Source organism: Siniperca chuatsi, linkage group LG2, assembly GCF_020085105.1.
Source record: "Siniperca chuatsi isolate FFG_IHB_CAS linkage group LG2, ASM2008510v1, whole genome shotgun sequence".
Taxonomy (NCBI): Eukaryota; Metazoa; Chordata; class Actinopteri; order Centrarchiformes; family Sinipercidae; genus Siniperca; species Siniperca chuatsi.
The window spans coordinates 21,926,771-21,947,727 of record NC_058043.1 but is presented as its reverse complement, the minus strand read 5'-3'; the positions used below and the strand labels follow the sequence as shown (position 1 = coordinate 21,947,727).

General features: G+C 39.5%; 1 protein-coding gene across 5 annotated transcripts; it reads left to right on the top strand.

Annotated features, from left to right (window-relative positions):
* Positions 1-2,029: 2,029 nt before the first annotated feature.
* On the top strand, positions 2,030-18,266 carry hipk1b (homeodomain interacting protein kinase 1b). 5 transcript variants are annotated; one of them, XM_044180196.1, is made up of 18 exons: positions 2,030-2,383; positions 4,500-5,230; positions 6,298-6,489; positions 6,650-6,831; positions 6,997-7,120; positions 7,398-7,517; positions 7,715-7,801; positions 7,946-8,130; positions 8,531-8,681; positions 8,777-8,963; positions 9,353-9,471; positions 10,703-10,837; positions 11,891-12,042; positions 12,377-12,448; positions 12,731-12,901; positions 13,197-13,411; positions 13,511-13,623; positions 16,184-18,266. In XM_044180196.1, exons 2-18 carry the CDS (start codon positions 4,502-4,504, stop codon positions 16,643-16,645), a joined length of 3,396 nt encoding a protein of 1,131 aa, XP_044036131.1. In that variant the 5' UTR covers positions 2,030-2,383; positions 4,500-4,501; the 3' UTR covers positions 16,646-18,266. The 5 variants fall into 5 exon arrangements, with proteins under 5 accessions (XP_044036131.1, XP_044036120.1, XP_044036157.1 ...); XM_044180185.1 differs by having other exon boundaries at positions 11,888-12,042; XM_044180222.1 differs by lacking the exon at positions 6,298-6,489 and having other exon boundaries at positions 11,888-12,042.
* Positions 18,267-20,957: the final 2,691 nt, after the last annotated feature.

Genomic DNA, 20,957 nt, shown 5'->3' with positions numbered 1-20,957 from the left:
TCGTAACTTATTAACCAAGGCTGGATCTCCATATTCCCTTCTGATCCCATTCATTCTTCTTATCATTCCCCATGTCAATTTCTGTCTCTCTTCCTAATGAATTACCTTACCTCCAAAAATTATTTTTAGCATTTTTAACAGCTTTCCTTACATTAGCTTGCATCATTTTATATTCAGTAAGATTCGGAAAAATTATAAAAAAAAATGTTAACACTTTAAAAGCTTTATTTCGAGACTTTATTGCTTTTTCACATGTGTTTGTCCACCATGGTACAATTTTCTTTTTATGCCTACCTCTCTACCTTGGACTTGACTGTCTCTCAGCACCTAAAATTGCTTCACAAACAGAATCAATTACCTTGGTTACACTTTATTTGGATAGTCCACCTACAGATAGTTTATAGAGTATTTGTAACATTTCAACAGCTTATCTGTTGAGATTCAATAATTCAACTGTTTCACAAATAAAAAACGTTTTCTAGGTTTGGTTAGGTTTAGGCACAAAAAACATCTTGGTTAGGGTTTGTTCATGAATTGTCACATGTACTCTATTGATAAACTGTTAGACATCTACAGACAAAGCAAAACAGTTGAAATATTACAAATTACTAACTTTCTCCTAATCCACTCTGTTGAAAGACCATTTATCTAATCCTCCTGTATCATAGTCTTCTAAACTTAATCCTACTTCAGTTAGAATAGGATAGTGGTCGCTTTCTACTGTTCTTTCTACAATTTCCCAAGAACAATTTCCTGCTAAGACTTCTGACACTAAAGTAAGATCAATTGTGGATTCTGTACAATTACTTATATTAATTCTTGTGCCACTTCAATCATGTAGGTATACTAAATGTTTAATAACCACCAGTTCTTTCAATCACTATTCCATTCTCACCATTGCAGTCACTCCATAATATTCAATGTGCATTCAAATCTCCACAGCTAATAACTTTTCCTTCTAAGTTTACAGCAAGTTCATCCAATTTTTCTAATGAAAGCCTTTTACAAGGATTGTAAGAGTTTATTATTTTGATATTACCATCATTTGTCCATACTTCAATTACTATGAATTCCAGGTCTTTCCCCAAACTCTACATTGTTTTCCTTGTTTCACAAATATTATATTATCTCTGCGGATATTGTCATAACCTTTTATTACAAACTCTAATGTTGGCTTAAGCCTAGTTTCTTGCATGCATATAACATGTTTTTTTCCTTAGGTCTTTAATAAATCCTTTAAACTTCTGTCCATTTGCTATCAGACTTCTTGTATTCCACTGAAGAATAATCATTAGGCCCTTTCAGCCAAGACTCCAGAAATTCCCATCTGATTCAAGCCTTTTTTGTTGATTTGCTCCCAGGATAGATTTTCCACAGTCAGCTTCTTTTACGATTATTTCTATTTTCTCTGTTTCATATTTGACTTGATCTGTATAATTAATTACATAAGCAATGAAAAAAATCCGTTTAGCCACACTCTGCTATATGTTTGAACTCTTTGTCCTACTTCTGATCTTAGGAGTAGTCGTTCAGTGTGTGTTCTGGCTTAGAGCCTGTTTACTCAGTAGTGAGGTTTATGCGCCTTCCTGACTGTCAAAGATGTAAAAAAAAAAAAAAAAAAAAAAACAATGATGAAAACATATGCGCAAGCTGGCGGGAACGATCTTTATGTGTGGTTTGTTCAGCCTTTGTAGGTTTCAGCTTGACTCCAGGTTTGTCCCAGGATTCGTGGAACATGTTAGTCCTACCGGAAAATTACTGGCATACTCCACTTACGTCACGTCCATTTCATTTTACCGTAAACATTTTATTTACCCTTTTCCTTGAGGTGTAATGTAAAACTATCCCAAATGTGACTCCACCACATCTTTCGACAATAGAGGCATCTTATAACTGTTGTGAAATGCATTTTATCTCCACAAAGTCCTCATTATTTCTTAATCTTGATTTTAAAAATTCGCTCATCTCTGTGCGCATCGTCTGCCAAATCCACGGTGATTACGGTAGTAACCGGAAATTCCGTAAGATTAGCAGCTGATATAAGGACGTGGTTGTTCCGGTGAAAAGTGGATTTTGCTGCTTCAAGACAGACGGTTTTAGAATAGAATTTATTATGTTTTAATCAACAAATGTACATATTTTTAGGACTAGATAATTATTAACTCAATAATACTATGAGACCTTTGTGTTTTTCTTCTGAAAACCCGGCACTGTAACGCCTTCTGCTGCCTAGCTCTCCATCGACTGAAGAAACAATGCAGGCCTAGCTAGCATCTAACGTTAGCTAGCGGAAGCTAATCGGATAACGCTGGTCCAGCAGACAGCAGTGGGATTTAAACCTGGGACGAAGCCGTTTTTCGCCTCTGTAATAACATCCAATCCGGTATGTTACAACTATTTCTGTATCTTATGTTGACTGTCATGCAGTCTGTCATTTAACGGAACTGTATGTTGTGAGATAAGCCGCTAATCTTTTCCATTTAACGCCATATTTTCACAAAGTTAAAGCGTTAGCTTGTTAGCATTAGCGAGTTAAGTAACTTAATGTTACGTTACCTTGTTGAGTCAATCCTAAAAGTATGTCTGTCAGTGGGGGTACAGCTGTCGATGGCTAACAAAGTGACGGCCAAATGTATAATTTATATAATTTGTATAATTAATTTAGTGATATGGTTGTATTTGAAAACAGGGACGATCACAGCTTGACTTCCACTGTAGTCCATCACAGCTGCCCACAGTCACCCTGTCAGCACTGTCTTTTAGGTACACAGCATGCTGGCTGTCAATCCCGATATTGACTTTCGTTTCGCTTAACTCGAAATTGTAGCAAGAGTTCCGTTGCTTTTGCCCCGGGAATCAGACCCGTTAGATGCCGGTCCACCTTACATTTAGAGCCCAGCTTGTCATTGCATAAAAGCCGGGCCTAAGATGTCCTAGCAGTGGTTTCATTTATAGAGTTATGGTATAGCATACACGTTTATTTAAGTTTTTTGTCTTCTATGGCTTCCATTATTTGCTTTGAAATATAACATCAGCGCTATTAATCAGAAGATAATGCCGCGTATTTCCACAGAATTTCGCCATATTCCCATCCCCACCTCACCCAAACACAGAAACAAGGGGTGTTAACCAAAATACAAATCGGCTTTCTTGGAAATAAAGAGAAGGGGGAAAGAAACAATATAATCCTGAGAGAAAGTACCAAAGCATTACTCTCACATGGAAATCAATGTTCCATCTTCTCCTTTCGCTTTTGCCTTTATGAAAGACATTATACACGCCCCACTTTAGGAAATGTTTTTCTGTCCTGTTACACATTCCATTCTTTCATGTGCAGCAACCTTTCCTAACTCTGTCGCCCGATCATGAAAACAAGGCTCTCGAGGTGTCTCCAGTTTCTGATAATAATTTACATACTGGGTCCAGCCCTTCAGGGATTGGGGGAAAACAGATAATACCTTACCTTCTTAAATATGAAGCTTTGGACAGAATACAAACTGCACACTTGTGAAGTTGACAATATACAGTACGAGTAAATCTTCATCTCAGATTTGATGGTTTGTGGCGCATTTCTAAGTTTATGTTGTATAAAGTTTTTGTTTGTCAAGGTTATTGGATTTTACACTCTGTTGCCAGTTGATTAGGGAAACCTAACTAAACCTATTGCAGTCTAATACAACAGCCCTGCAAGAAATCCTACCTACATAGCTGCCTGCAGCTAACTATTTTCATTAACAATTGATTTACTGATTTATTTTCTTGATTAATTAGGTAGTTTTTGAAATATCCAGAAATAGTGCCCATCACAATTTCGCAGAGCCAAGGTGATGTCTTGAAATGGCTCGTTTTGTCCGACCAATAGTACAAAACCCACCTCATTAATTTTAATATAAAATATGACACGGAAAAGTAGTCAATCCTCACATTTGAGAAGCTGAAACCAGAGGACGTTTGGCATTTCTGCTTGAAAAATGACTGAAACAATTCATTGATCATCAATGTATTTGCTGATTTAATTTTCTGGCAGTGGAGTAATCAATCCATTATTTGTTTCAGTTTTTGTTGAAACTTTTACAGAGGTGTTCAACTTTACAGTCATTTTGGGGTGATTGTAGTTTGAGGTGCCGTTAAAGTGTATTGCATTATATCGAGAGCTGTTTGTAATATTTAGTCTACCCTCACTGATATAAATGGGGTGGACTGTTGTATTAGACTGCATTAGTTTTAGCGAAGTTATCCTATTCTGTTTTATGTGTGTTCTTTTCTTTTAACTTTTTATCCTGCTGTAAAGCACTTTGTAACCTACGTTCCGAAATGTACTATAGAAATAGAATTTTACTTATTTACTTTACTAAGTGTACCAAATAAACGGAGCATACTGTATATAGCAATGCAGTATATCAGCACTGAGAGTAAGGTTTATTCATAATTTTAAGAAGTTATTTAGGTTCTCTTTTTTTGTACTAACATATGTCTAATTCCCATCAATGTCTTTTCAGCTATGAGCTCTCAGCTGCAGGTCTTCTCTCCCCCCTCCATCTCCTCCAGTGCCTTTTGCCGGGTTAAGAAGCTGAAGGTGGAGAGCAGCATTTGGGATGTGGCCACCACTGAAGCTTACAGCTCCATAGCAGGCCAGTCAGCATACACCTTTACCCCAGCCATGGCTGTGCCACCCTTTGCACCATCCCTGGTATTCCCCCCTGCAGCACCTGGCTCCAGAGGTCAAGTGGTGGTGCGGGCAGCTGATAGCACTGGCAGTCTTCCCCGCGGATCCAGCCGGCGTGTCACAGAGCAGGCGACGTCTTCCTCATATGCTCATGCTGAGACGTCCTCTGAAACGAGGGGGCACAGGCACGGGCAGAAGAGAAAGATTGAGGAAACCAATACAAGCAGTGGGAGTGGATGTGGCAGTGTCCAAATATTGGAGGAGCTCTCAGCTCCTGCAGCAACTTACTCCACCCGTACGGGTGGTGGGGGAGGGGGCACAGGCCAGTCTATACCCCATTCTGCTCCAACCACCAAGAGCAGCAGCTCAAATGGTGAAGGGGATTATCAGCTAGTGCAGCATGAGATTCTCTGCTCCGTGTCCTGCAGCTATGAAGTGCTGGAGTTTTTGGGAAGAGGCACGTTTGGACAAGTGGCCAAGTGCTGGAAGAGAGGCACCAATGAGATTGTGGCCATCAAGATCCTGAAAAACCATCCTTCATATGCTCGTCAGGGCCAAATTGAGGTAATCAAAGATCATTTTGTTGATAAAACATTTGTATCCTGCTTTGATACCAAACCTACATGTGCATTGGTTACTGGTTTAATTTGACAATGTTGGCTTTGCAGAGAGCTTCTAGTCTCGCAGCATTAATACTGCAGTGCTAGCAAAGTGTGTGTTTTTGGCTGTATGTTAGACTTGCAGTATGTCAGCCTGGTCGATTTATCAGCCTAGCACAAGAAATGTACCATTGAACATAGTCGATGCTGAACATCAAGACTCAAATCTGTTGAGTCTGTATGTTTTATCTGATATATTGACAAAAAAAATTGAATCAGATGGTGTTTTCAGTGTGTATAATGTGAAGTAGTTGCATGTAAGTTATTAATTTATGACCCCAAAATTTATTTTTACTGAAAAAATATCTATGAATATGCTGCCGAGTTTTGTGTTCATAGTCAAAATCAGAAGTGTTTATAGCTGTTCCAGCCACACTTGAAGGCACAGTGAAAAGCTGGCCGTCGCAGAGAGGGGGAGATGCGATATCTTTATTTAATACGGAGATAACAGCCCACATTTTCAGACAGTCTCTGCTGGAAGGCATTCATTCATTCATTGAACTCGGTTGTTCAGACGAAAAGCAACAGAAATAGTTGTGTCAAGAATGAAAAAGGAGAGCTAGGGAGAGCGGTTCAAACCCTGGCTCCTTTGTCATCACTGCACTACTGACCGATCACGGCGTGAAGTGGATGTGAATGTCGGATTGTCTTGCCCATTCTGACGTCGGAAAGGTGTGGGAAGAGAGGGTTTCTGAAACCATTCGACAAGCATACTGGCAGCTTAACATCAAAGCAAATTTGTTAACACTGCGTCCCCCCTGTGTCATAGGCTCCTCTTTGTGTTGGTCAATTAAAAACACTATAAAACTAGGATCATAGTATTGTGTTTACATGGGATCCACCTTACCTGCAGATGCCTCACAGATGCTACCAGGTTGTTGTTGGTTAGGGATGTTAAATTGAAATGCAACTGATGCAAAGTGACTCCCTGTTGGCACAAGTTACATGGAGTTATTTGTGTCTAACTAATAGGTGGGCATCCTGAACCGGCTCAGTGCAGAGAACGCAGATGAGTACAACTTTGTGCGTTCTTACGAATGCTTCCAACACAAGGGTCACACCTGCCTGGTGTTTGAGATGCTGGAGCAGAACCTGTATGACTTTCTCAAGCACAGCAAGTTCAGCCCACTCCCCCTACGGCACATCAGACCCATCCTACAGCAGGTTGGCAAATGTTTGGGCAGACAACCTTTTTCAACCTTGAACCAAAATCATGTTATTACTTTTATTTTGTTATTGCCACTATAAACCTTAAATCAAAAATGGTCCTGTTTTCATTCTTAGTATTACAGTTGGATTAATATTTGTGTGTTTGTATCTTTAGGTTGCTACGGCGCTGATGAAACTGAAAAGCCTGGGTCTCATTCATGCAGACTTAAAGCCTGAGAACATCATGCTGGTCGACCCCCTTAGACAGCCCTACAGGGTGAAGGTCATTGACTTTGGCTCAGCGAGTCATGTGTCCAAAGCTGTTTGCTCAACCTACTTACAGTCTCGCTACTACAGGTTGGTGGCAAGAAATCCAGCTGTGTTTTGTTAATCTAAATGCATCTTTCCTTGTAATCTGATATGGATGAGTGGTGACAAATAAGCCATGTTACTATGACACAACGTTAAAGTTCAGTTCTGTTTCTCTTGTACTAGTCGTTTAATCTTCTCTTTGCTGTCCAGGGCTCCAGAGATCATTTTGGGTCTGCCGTTCTGCGAGGCCATTGACATGTGGTCTTTAGGCTGTGTGATTGCTGAGCTGTTTCTGGGTTGGCCTCTCTACCCTGGAGCCTCCGAGTACGACCAGGTCAGTACTAATGTTAGTGTTTCCCAGGCTTTATCTGGGATAAAGACTGCAAGGATGATACAGACTGCAAGTTGTGAATTGGTAGCAGGTCATGGAAGTACTGTAGGTGCTCTGTAGAAACTCTTATTGAGTGCTGCTAGTTTTGCTAAAAGCTAAGAGATACCAAAGTGCTGCAGAAGAACAAGTATAACTACAAAGGGTATTTGTAAGGGTGAAGGCAATTTTGAGTTATTTTTAGTCATATCTATGGTACTTACTGTTATTTTTCCATTTCTAGATCCGTTACATTTCTCAGACCCAAGGCCTGCCTGCGGAGTACTTGCTGAGCGCCGGCACTAAGACCAGTCGCTTCTTCAATCGAGGCCCTGACTCTAGCTACCCACTCTGGAGGCTTAAGGTTAGTATAGACTCATACGAATCCTACAGAGTATCTGCTTATTAATTAGGATGAAAAGGATTATTAGGGATATCAGAAAAAGGAAAAATATATTAGTCTTGATACTCCTTTAATTTGAATTGTACCCATGTCATTTACTGTTTATAAGAAATAGTTTTGGTACATAATGATAAACAGAAATGTTTTCCATCTTCCAGACCCCAGCAGAGCATGAAATGGAGATGGGCATCAAGTCCAAGGAGGCAAGGAAGTATATCTTCAACTGTCTGGATGACATGATGCAGGTAGATGGCAATCTCTCGCATAACATCTAATTTAGTGCACTTTTTGCGCTACACAAATACTACACACACCAAACCGAGAAAGCACATTACCTATACCTCATATTGTTTGTTTGACTCATTTGAGTGTTATTATGTGTATTCTAGGTCAACCTGTCTTCTCATTTGGAGGGGACGGACATGTTGGCTGAAAAAGCTGATAGACGAGAGTTTATAGACCTCTTGAAGCGGATGCTCCGTCTGGATGCCGACAAAAGGATCACACCTACAAAAACTCTGGGTCATCCGTTTGTCACAATGAGCCACCTCATGGATTATCCCCACAGCTCCCAGTAAGTGTGTGATGTGAAGATGTTCTTTTAGGTGCTGCTGCACATATAGGGCTGGACGATATAGCTGAAAAATCTATCACGATAAAATGTTTAATTTCAGTCTATTAATATCAGTCGATGATCATTTTTAAAGGTACAATGTGTAAGAATTTAAGACTTAAGAGTTTGAGAATTGTCTTTAACTCATTGTAAAACATGCTTCATTCAAACTCAACAGAAACAAAGTAAAACTCACCAAAACTGTTCCAACATATCCATTATGTGCTTTCATGGCAGTTTGCATTTAATGCATTTAAGTAAATCGTTTTATCGCTCAGGCCTACGCACATATATGCTGGTTTGAGTGAGACTTTTATCTAAATGTAATGCCGCTGAAACACTGTTACTCCATCCTCTCCAGTGTGAAGTCCTGCTTCCAGAACATGGAGATCTGCAAACGCCGGAGCTCCTACGATAGTGGCAAATCCCTGTACTCCACCAATGCAGTCCCCAGCGCTGCAGCTGGCAACCTCACTGTTACCTTCAGTAGCCAACTCAACCAGCATAACCAGGTATGACTCGTATCTTCACCACAAATTCTTACACTTGTTTAGTGACCTGTAACTCCACTTGTGTTAATCGGTGGTGTTTTTGATTTCTCTAACAGGTGCCTTCTGCGGGGGGAGCGGTGCCTTTGCTGAACTACCAGCCAGCTCTGTACCAGCAGGCGACCATCAACATTCCCGGGCTGGCTCAACAGAGTGTCCCGATTTCAACACGTCCTGCTGGGCTGTGTAGCCAGACAGAACCCTTCCAGCAGACTCTCATCGTCTGCCCACCCTCCACTATTCAAGGTAAAGGATAAAGTTGCATTCAGACTGAAAAAAGGCAAAACAACACAAGGGGTTGCATCGGTGTGGAAGGCATATTAAATGCCAAGAAACCGTATGGTAGTTTATTCAGTGTATCCTCCACTTTGATTGGGTCTACCAACATGTTGATTATTGTTAATTACCTTAAATTGAAGGTATGCCTGTGCAGATAGCGATCAGAAACCTGAATAATAAGATGCGTTCATTCCACAATATCCCACTTTTTTATTTCTGGAACCAGGGATATTTAAAAAAAAAAAAAAATGGATCATTAAGGGGTATTTGCTGTACATGTAAAATTACTCTTTGAGATGTTTTCTTCAGTATTTTGGTGTTACTTATTGATATGCTTGTGTGGAATTGTTTTCCAGGGCTACAGCCATCCAGTAAGAGTTCCAGTTTCCCTGTGAGGATGGAGAACTCTGTACCCATAGTACCTCAGAACCAGTCTGCTCAGTCGTTGCAGATCCAGCCAAGTATGCTCACACAGGTAAGAGTTTGTAAGATGTGTGTGTCGTCAATTTTCAGATGTCTGTGAGGGGCTCATCTTTTTCAAAATGGTTTTATATAAGGAATTCATGATGCAATTTTTACTATGGTCTTTCAAGAAGAGACATGATGCTTATATTTGCCAATTGTTGTTTTTTTCCTGGAGAGGGAGTGTTCATATGGACAGATGAAAAGAAGTGCAACTGATACTTAACTATATTTGGTAATTTTTCAGTGTTATTCCGTGTAATTTTCTGGTTCATTGTAGTGTATGGAACTGCACTTCAGACTGGAGCCCCTGCTAACAGTGAGAAGCAGAGTGACAGCTGTCTGATCTGAATGGGTCCAAAGTGGGTTGAACATGCACCAAGTAAACCTGCATCAAATGCACATCTCCTGTAGGACGGGGTTATTGGATGTTAATTTGCATCTTGGAAGGGGTTTGTAGATTTGCAGCATTATACACTTCTGTAAGGTTGGCTCAGAGAGAAGTATTCAACTTTTGAGATGTGACTTCAATTTCAGCAGTTCCATATAGATCTCCTTGCCACAGTGCACATGTTTTTGTCATCTGTTATTCAGAAAGCTAAACTCAGGGTTGTAGAAAAAATCTGGCAACATCCATGAATGATATCCTGTCATTAGCACCACGCACAAAGCAATGGTGCCCAGTTTTGCTCATTCATGGGTACACTGAGTGCATCCAAAAAGTCTCCCTATTGGGGCTGTCCTTTCAGGCCCCAACTCTCTTTTTGCTGCCAGCAGAGCAAACTTAGTGGGGACCAGGTTGAGTAAAAAGCTTTCAGGGGACAGTGGAGATGTTTAATTAAATGCATTTTTACCACTAACTTTTGAAATGACAAAAGGTTTGGCTTCAGCAACATAGTCCATGCTGTTTTTGTTTTTTGTGTTTCTGCTGATTGGGTCTTGCCTTGGATTTGCTTCCAGGACTGATTTAGACTGCCAGTCAGGGCCAGGCCTCTCTTATTCCCAGTCTCCTATCTGGGATCTAGGCCAGATGTTTTAATCCGGGAGACTCAACTGGTTCAAAAAGCTAGTTAATTGCTGCTAAAATTAGGAATAATCGCTGCGCACTGCAGAGGTCAGGTGTCCAGATGGCCAGTGGTACCAGTGTGTGTCTCTTATGCAGCTGGTTTTATCCGCTCTGTCCCTTTTGTCAAAATCACATACACCCTAACGCTGCCCTCCCCTATCCTCCCTCCCTCCTCCAGGGTTCCTGCACACCCCTGATGGTGGCCACCCTGCACCCACCCTCAGCAGGCATTGCCCCCCAGTATTCTCTGCCCCTGGGGCTGGGCACTGGGGTGGGTCGGCCAACCCTCCTGGAGCACACAGCCACAGTGCTGGTAAAGCAACGATGACATCCCTTGAAGAAAGACATGCACACTCCCTCTACCACTAACAATGCCATCTCTCTCCTGCCCCACCCTCCCCTTTCTTTTAATTTGTTTGCAATGTTCCCTCTCCCTCTGTGCCACATGTTGTATGGGGTTAGTCTTTATTTTATGGATCATATTCCTTTCCACTTGCAGACTTGTCATGGTTGTCAGAATCATGGTTGGTTGATGCTTATTTTTGTAGGTAAATCAAATATTTTTTTGGTCTGGTATCATCATTATCCTTCTTGGTATTGATTTTTTAAATTTATTTATTTTTATTCCCCTTTGTGACATTAAATCAGAATTGACAAAATTTACAATCTCTTTCCACTCCAAAGGACACACCCTCCCCACATCATTCACATAGTCTTTCATTCCCTCCATTAGTCTTTCCCCATAGGTGTGCTGAGGGCATGGAGCGCATGTGTTGCTGAGTTGGTCTGCGCTTTGCTTGCAGCTTCTCTTGTCCTGTCCTTCCTCGGTTTCAGCAAAGGAGATTGCAGCTACAAAGCCCACTAAAATCCCTGCTCAACAGCTCGACTCTCTGACACACATCTTTTGTTTCAGCCCCAGAACATGTGGCATGCCTTTTCCCAAGACAGCTTATCAGCAGACTGTTTCACATCAGTGAACTAAACAAATTTTCTTTCCTCAGTGTTTCTTCTTTAACAGGCGCCATCGTTCTGTGTATACTTGTCTTTATATCTGATCTGACTGTTTACAGTGCTTTGTTGTTCGTGCTTTGCATGATATCATCTTGTGCATTTGTTGCAGGGCAATGCTATAATAAGAGAATGGCTTGGGAAAGGTTGCTCGCTTAGTTGGCTTTTTGCTGTTGCCTGCAGAAGAGATTAGCCAATTGGTTTGCCTCTTTGTCTCCGGCCTTTGGATTTTTTTTCTCCGCATGGCTCAGTTTGTCTGGCCCATTCCAGCAATCAAATAATTTGTTGATTCATTAATATCTGATCCATGATATTTCATGTACTGAAGTGTGAGTGTTGTTTTTTTTTTTCTCAGCAGGCCTGGCCCACTGGCACCCAACAGATCCTCATACCATCATCGTGGCAGCAGGTCCCAGGTGTGGCCATCCACAGCTCTGCCCACCAGTCAAGTGTTGCTGAATCACCCCTGGAAACACTTGCTGCTTCCACGCAGCAGGGGCCCAGCTGGAGGTGCGTCAACCAACGACTGTTGTCCAAATTGTGTGATTTGTGTTTCCTAAGTATCTTGGTTGATGGCACTCCTTTTTACAGCTATTATTATTATTATTATTATTATTACTACAATGAAAATGAGGAATTTAATGCTTTGTGAGAAAGATGCAGCACGGAAGTTAAACAAAATGTGGTAAACGTTAATGTCCAAGATTAACATACTGTGGTTTTGTGATCATTTCCAACACATCAGAAAAGTAAGCTTTCTTTGTTTGTTTCATGTGCTCGTATCATGGTCTCATTTTACCAGTGGCGTCCACCACTAACTTGTTTTCATCTTTGACCCTAATAGGAGCACAACACAAGCCAGGACCCAACAGGAGAGGAAGAAGGTGAAAGCCAGACGTGGAGAGAACAGGAACAGGTTGGTAGAGCTCTGCAGTTTTTATCTGATTTTATGATTTGATTTTTGAGTCATCAGGGTTTAAGCTGTCACACTAAATAACAGATGTCTAAAAAGAATTGTGATCACACTAAAAGCACGTTCCACATTTCTATAATTTTTCCTGTCCAGTAGATTTAAACTGAATTTTCCAAGTAGCACAAGACTTTTGCACATTCCTTTTTACGGTGTCTGGTTTTTGTCTATTATCACATTTGCTTTGGAGGGCAAAACTCAAAACATTTGCTTTGTTTCTCTGTCTAGGGGTATATCAGCTGCATCATTACTCAGCAGCAGCGGCGTGACCCCACCCAGCTCCAGTGCCACATTGTCCCAGCCAATCGTCATCTCCGACACACCCAGCCCGGCGGTCAGCATCATCACTATTCACAGTGACACTGACACAGAGGATGAGCGCAAGTTCCATCCCGCCAGGTGAGGGCAAGATACTCCTGCGTGTTTTTTCTGAGCATCTCTAACAGCGATCAAGGATTGCTAAAGGTCCCATTGGCATCTAATTTCTTCCATCTTAGATACAACAGTGCTAGTCCAATATTTCCAGTTCAAAAACTATCCTACACTGATGACATTTTCTGCTAGAGAACCGATGAAAAACAGGGCTAGTTTAACTCAATAGCCCAGACCAGGGCTTTATTCATTTAGACTGAATTACTTTGATATACCAGTCTCATTTCCCTTTGAAATAACACTGTTTCTCTGTTTTATGTAGCGTTGGTCTGAGCCAGCGCACTAACGTTATCAGCTGTGTGACGGTGCACGACTCGGACTCCTCTACAGCCAGTCCTCTGACTCCTCTGCCCCGCACACTGAACCCAGCCAGCACCATGTCATCACGCCAGGCCAAGTCTCTGGCAGTGGTGGCACCTTCAGTCAAAACCCAGGGGTCTGAGAGAGGAGCAGTTTCACGTGGACGCTTAGAGACTGGTGAGAGTCACTCACCTGCTGTGTGTTATCAATAATGCATTTTATTTTGGTTGTGAAAGCAGTGTAATTTAATGACACTTACTACCTTTTAATTCACAGTGAACTACATGAAGACTAAGAGATCATCCAACCGACAGCCCTGCAGTTCAGGGGAAAGCATTGAGCGTCATGGGCTGGTGCCAAGCCAGTCACACCCCTTAAACCTCAGCCAGGTGGGTCTTTTGTGTTTGTGTTTTTACAAGGTTAGACACAGTGTTAATTTAGTCTTAGTCTTTAGACGAAAATGATTATTAGTTTTAGTCACATTTTAGTCATTTTTATCCTTCATAGTTTTAGTCGACAAAAACTCATTACATTTTAGTCAACGTTTAGTCAGTGTTTTCTCTCTTTAAACTAAACTAATTCATTATCATTAAAATCCCACTAGTGCTGAAACAATTAGTCGATTAATATGCCTACCTGGCCTTAGAGCTAAGAAATCATACACAAATATGTTCCAAATAAATTGCTGTGTAATCTTAGAAAAAACAGTTTGACTAGATAGTAATTGCAATCCATGTTCAGGGCTTTCCATTAAACTTTTTCTGGTAAGGACCTGAGTAAGGACAAGCCAACACGGTTTTTCCCCATATGTTTCACTTGAACGATAGGACAATATATGATAAAGCATTTCACTTGTCCGACCAAAAAGTTTGCTTGTCAAGTACAAGTTATAATGTTTCTTGTCAAGCCTTGCATGTTTCACTCACAAGCTTTAAAGCTAGCGAACTGATGTTAGCTAACACATTAACCCAGCCAACGTTGGCCTGGAAGCCAGGCTCATTCATTCACTTATTACCGCAAACTGAAAACTTTTTTTTGTGAGAAACTGGCCTCCAGCCAAGCTAAGCCAATGTGGCTTGCTCTCAAATTTGCCTTCAAGTTCACATAGCCTACTGCCCTGTAACATTGACTTAATGTTAGCAAATGTATATGCTTAGTTAACATTAGGACTTAAAGTTAACGACTTGAAGTGTCTCTTCAGGTTGGTTGTATTCTTCCCACCTAATTCGTAGCCGCATGGCGTCTCTTCGTCTACCGTAACTACAGTGCATCATGTTTTCCTTTCTGCCTAATTATAAATAACGTGTGTCCATAGATCTATTCTTTTATTCCGATGTTGATGTCATTAATTCACTGTCTGTTTGGGACAGCATCTGCACCACACCTCAATCAATGACAGGGATGCATTGTTTATATTTTGACAGACAGACTAGATGCACATTTGGGGGAAAATATCATGCATTGTGTGAATGTCCGATAGCCCACCACAATCATTCTAGTCCTGTCTTTTCTCGTCAATGAAAACAAAACATTAACACTGGTTAGAGGTGGCCGTCTAACTTTTATGTGCAATTCCATTAAACTGGTCTGAATGTTTTGACATTTTGACAAAGAATTGCATTTATTTGCCAGACACGATGATGTAAACACTTGATGGCAAAGGGTGTAAACTCTTCAGTATCTTTTATCACAGCAAAAAACACTGCCACTAGGGTGAATTACCAACAGGGAAATATATGTCGACACACGAAGGAACAGCAGTCATAAGTTGCAAAAGACATCTCTCAAAGAATGATGTCATAGTCATGTGATGTTTGCACCTGTAGGATACTAAAACATGACTTTGTTCTACCCTTAAACACACATAAACAAGCATTTTCAGGAAGGATTCCTAAACCCTGTTATTAAAGTGTCACTAAGTGTCAAAGATATTTACTGTGGCAGTAAAGTTTATTGTACAGTTGAAAAACAAACTGGTGTTCATTGAGTCCAAAGTGTGCTCTGCTGGAGAAACGATGTTATGGCAGATGACGGTTGAACGACCTAAAACAAACTTTCAGTATTTATGCACTGCAATTTTGCTTTTACACATGTGCCAATACCAATATATCTGTGATAAGACGATTCCTGCTGATAATACTGGCTCGCTCAAAATAAGGAAACGTCTTAAATGTCCTCTTTAATTTATTCTTCCAAACTGAGGGTTGAGACAAACTCAAGGGGTCAAGATAAAACTAACAGAAACGCTGAGGCTATCTGGAAAAGAAACATTCTTTTGATGTTGAACAGCTCACAAGTAGGTGTGACTTGGCTAGAAAGGGTGACCAAGTCCAAAAGCTTAGGAACCAGTGTTTTAATGTGTAGGAAGCATTAGCTGTTTCAACCTTTTTTTTTTTTTTTTTTTTTTTTATGTCACTAACCCACCAGTGGGTTGGTCAGTACAAACTCATGCTGAGCAGTCAAACCCACAAAACTTTATTTTGAATTTTAGTGAAGCTTCCAAAGATACTAGATATATCGGGCTGAATTTTGTGGAAGGTGTCTAAAATAATGCACGATACAATTAGAATATTTCCAAGTGAAGAAATGATGCAGCCATAACAAACATGTAGTCTAGGGTTTAAATATTTCACTTAGTGTAAATGTCATGTAGCTTCATAGAAGAGCTGAAACATGCTAATACAGAATATATACAAGATGATTTATTATGTAAAACCCTTTTTTTTAAAGCAAGGAAAAGTATATGTTAAGGAGTTAAAGTTGAAGTGCCTCTTTGTGAAATGTAGACATTATTTTGTCTCCCACCTGTAAGCTACAACAAAGCTTACAGGTTACAACCTACCTTAAGTGTTTATAATCATCTAAACAAAATAAACTGACCAACATAAGTACAAGTAATGTTCTGCCCTCTGGTTGTTGCATGTATACTGAGTGTCTTTTTCTTTTTAGGTTCAGCCCGTGGTTTCTTCATCTCAGGAGCGTTCCCACAGTGACTCATCTTTGCGTCGCCAGCCGACATTTCCTCCGGCCGTCTCGGCCTCTCACTACAACTTCCCAGAGGTGTCCGCCCTGGCCTCGGCCTCGGCCCCTGGCCCCAGCCTGTACACCTACCCGGCCTCCACCGCCCTCTCCTCAGCTTCTCAGGCCATGGAGCAGCTGCTGGGCCGTGGTCACGGCAGCCACGGAAACTCCCCCTCCGCCTATGCAGCAACGTACACCTCATCCTCCTCCTCCAGGAGGGACTCGGCCAGTCGGAAGGATTCTGTCAGTAGTCTGCTGCACAGCCTCCCCGCAGCCTACCAGCATCAGTTTGCCACTGGTTCTCCCTACGTTAGTGTGACGCCCCGGGCTGAGGCTTACAGTGCCTACCAGCTAAGCCCCAGGCGCCTCACACAGTACCCCTACCTATAGGCAGTCGCACACACTTTGAACAAAGAAAAAGAAAAAATCTACTTCCCCACATACTATCACAAAGGGACCTTTTTAAACTGTATCTCTAGTAGAATAACTGTTTGTCACTTATTTGTTTGCTGCTTTTGAATCCAAGGCGGCATTTCACCTCCAACTCATTTACATGCTCTTTTGGACTGTTTTAGTGTTTTTAAAATGTTGTTTGATATCGTATCGGTTTATTTTCCTTTTAAAAATATTGTTTATAGCCCATATTTTATCCCCATCTTATCCAGATGTACAATTAAGGCATTGTGCTAAATGTATTTTACTCCTGTTTATCTTGAGGTTTCGTGTGAAGAGAGATTGTCCTCCTGTCACAAACTGCGATGATACTTTAGGCGAGCTTTTAGACGCCTGACACACAAGACTAGTGAAGGGCTAGCTGACAAAGAGTTACAAGCCATTTGTTTTTCATGAGCCTTGTTATAAAGTTTTCACACTAATCCAGTGAGGCCCTGTGTTTTTAGCAAACATAACAATGACTGTACCATACCCATGTCTGTTTACTCACAAATGTCTCTTACTATGTTTAAATTATGTTCTGTCAGTGTGAGGTAGGAAGAGGAAGGTCCGGGAAGATGTCGAATAAGAGAAAGATGTGGTGAAAACTGTGATGGTTACATGTTAATTTAAGTGCACATGTGATAGTCTGTTAATGTAGTGACAGTGTTTAGGCAGGATTAATCATGTCTTTATGCAATACAAACTTTTTTTTTTTTAACTGCATCAACTGAGTGCTGAATGTATTAATGAAGTAAAGAGGAGGGGGGTCACCATCCTGAATGACGTAAAAAGCTTTTTTTTAAATTTGTTCTTTTAAAAAAAAAAAGAGAGAGAGAGAGAAGAAATTAACCTTCTTCCTTACTTTCTCTCCTTGAAATATTCAAAAATCCAGTTTCACATGTACCGAAAAAATAATCTATCTGTGAATCCTGATTGTGTAGGACCTGCTCATTAAAATGGATTTTTGGCCAGTTTTCCCTGTTTTTTTTTTATATGGGGGGGGGGGGGGTGTAGAATTTTTGTATTTGCATTTGGAAATGCTCGCTAGCAAGTTGTAACAAACTACCCACACTGCTGTACAGTAACTAATGCAATCTGTTAGCAAATGACCTTTCTTATCAGTTACTCAATGTCTGATGGGAAGCCACTTACACAGTTATGTCTCTTACAATAAGTTAGTCACAGGTTGTGCTGTCCACTAAACATACACAGTTTAATCGCCCACCGAAAATGTGCAAAAGTGGCTTCAGTCTTGTCTGAATATAACATTTTGACATTAATTGTTTTTCACATGGATTACTACAGTGTGGATACAACAGTCACACATTTCCTGCCACCATCTTTTAATTAAAGAAGGTGAATCTCGGGGTGGTTTCTGTGGGTTATGAAAGCTTTTCAGTAAATCCTTCCTTGTGTTTGCATCAGTTTTGTGTTGTAATGTCTGAATATTTAACTGTATTTCATCTTAACATAGTATAGTTAAGAGGATATTTGGTAGTAACTAATTCAGGGAAAAAGGTTTCAGCTCAAATAATCCACTGTCACTGTTCTCAATAAAATAACCACAAATTCATAATGGTTTGTTTCATTATTCCTCACACACACACACACACACACCCTCTCCCCCTCCATTAGTAGTGTTGTATGATCTTTGGATTGGTTAAGTCTATCTTGCCACTGCTGCTGTTTGTACAGTAGCTGGCATGAGCACAGACAATAAAACTTGATAGGAGTGTCTTTTCTAGTGTACATTAACCTAACAGTTTTTATTTTTGTTTCTGCATACAGAACAAACACTTGTGCACAACACCACATGGCAGGTTTGTCTTTATGATGGTTTCTGTGTTGTTAAAATTATAAAAATAAAAACCACACTACCAGTGTATCTTATCAATGAAAGCGATAAGAAAAGCCTTTATTGATACAGAGAGGGTAAATCAAGGTGTTCCAGCAACACAAAGACAGAAATAAGTACAGATAAATAGAATAATATAAAAGAAATATTAAACTTATAAGTATATAAAATAAAAATAGAAAATTATACAAAAGCAATTAAAATTTTAAAAAACTTACAAGGCAAGTAGTATACATACAGTATCCACGACCAGTGTTGTACTTGAACTAATATTGCAATACCGTCTCAAGCAAAGTGATTAGTAGCAGCGAAGTCAGCAAAGTAATATGTAATGTACCATCAGCTATAACAGTGTACACTAGAACATTATATAATATGATTACATAATTATACTTAGTTATTAATATATATTAATATTGAGATGTGATGTAGTACATAATTAAATAAACATAAAACATATAATATAATGTAAAAGTCCTGCATTCAAAACCTTACTTAAGTAAAAGCATGTAAGTATTCAGCTAAATGTACTTAAAGTATCAAAAGTAAAATGTTCCGTCAGTGTTTTCCTATTCTATCTGATGTTCCATATAATATATAATAAATACTGTATGTATTTTGTGTTCAATATTTGCAAATCAAGTCCAACAGAGACAATGGAGAGGGGAAAACTGGCTGGTCCGAGTGCTGTCATACTCTGTGATCTCCAGTGCTGTTGTACAGTCTGATGGCAGTGCAAGATGTGATAAGCTTCTATTGGATATTCTGTGAATTATCCACCTGGCTAATGCCAAACTACACATATACAAAATTATAAACTGGCTATTACAGCGAACCAGATTTAACTTACATTTTTTAAATAAAAAAATGATCTACAAGTGACACTGTTTCCGGTAATTTAGAGCATTCTGCTTTGTTAGATAGTGTAGTTTATACATTATTATAATTACAGTATATAATACTGTAATGCTTGAAATACAAAAAATAATATTTACTCAAATTTCTACTAATTTGTACCACTTGGTGCAGCAGAATGCAACAGGTGAAAGAGAGGGATGTTGTGCCTGTATCACTGCTTTAAAGGCAGTTATGAATACAGCAGGATCCATTATGACGGTCCTGACGGGGATCAGTGTTAATAACTTCAGTAGAATTAAACATTATATATATATATATTGTTAATGTAGACAAGGCACATAGTGAAATGATATTTTAAATATAGATAATATAAATATCAAATATAGTATCAATACAATAAAGCCTGTGGGTTTAAGAAAAACGTTTTCAGCTTACGTTTAAAGTTTCCTTAATGTTTACTTTAAATAAATATGTAAAGATATTAATTAAAAAAACATTTATGCATTTGTGAAAAATCTTCAATACAAGGGAAAGGAGAAGCTGAAACATTTGGTAAATGTGAGAAAATAAAATCTTTATCGTGGTATTTCACATTTGAGTTGTAACAAACTACCCACACTGCTGTACAGTAACTGATGCAGTCTGTTAGCAAATGACCTTTCTTATCAGTTACTCAATGTCTGACGGGAAGCCACTTAAACAGTTATGTCTCTTACAATAAGTTAGTCACAGGTTGTGCTGTCCACTAAACATACACAGTTTAATCGCCCACCGAAAATGTGCAAAAGTGGCTTCAGTCTTATCTGAATATAACATTTTGACATTAATTGTTTTTCACATGGATATATGATTACATAATTATACTTAGTTATTAATATATATTAATATTGAGATGTGATGTAGTACATAATTAAATAAACATAAAACATATAATATAATGTAAAAGTCCTGCATTCAAAACCTTACTTAAGTAAAAGCATGTAAGTATTCAGCTAAATGTACTTAAAGTATCAAAAGTAAAATGTTCCGTCAGTGTTTTCCTATTCTATCTGATGTTCCATATAATATATAATAAATACTGTATGTATTTTGTGTTCAATATTTGCAAATCAAGTCCAACAGAGACAATGGAGAGGGGAAAACTGGCTGGTCCGAGTGCTGTCATACTCTGTGATCTCCAGTGCTGTTGTACAGTCTGATGGCAGTGCAAGATGTGATAAGCTTCTATTGGATATTCTGTGAATTATCCACCTGGCTAATGCCAAACTACACATATACAAAATTATAAACTGGCTATTACAGCGAACCAGATTTAACTTACATTTAAATTTTTTAAATAAAAAAATGATCTACAAGTGACACTGTTTCCGGTAATTTAGAGCATTCTGCTTTGTTAGATAGTGTAGTTTATACATTATTATAATTACAGTATATAATACTGTAATACTCGAAATACAAAAAATAATATTTACTCAAATTTCTACTAATTTGTACCACTTGGTGCAGCAGAATGCAACAGGTGAAAGAGAGGGATGTTGTGCCTGTATCACTGCT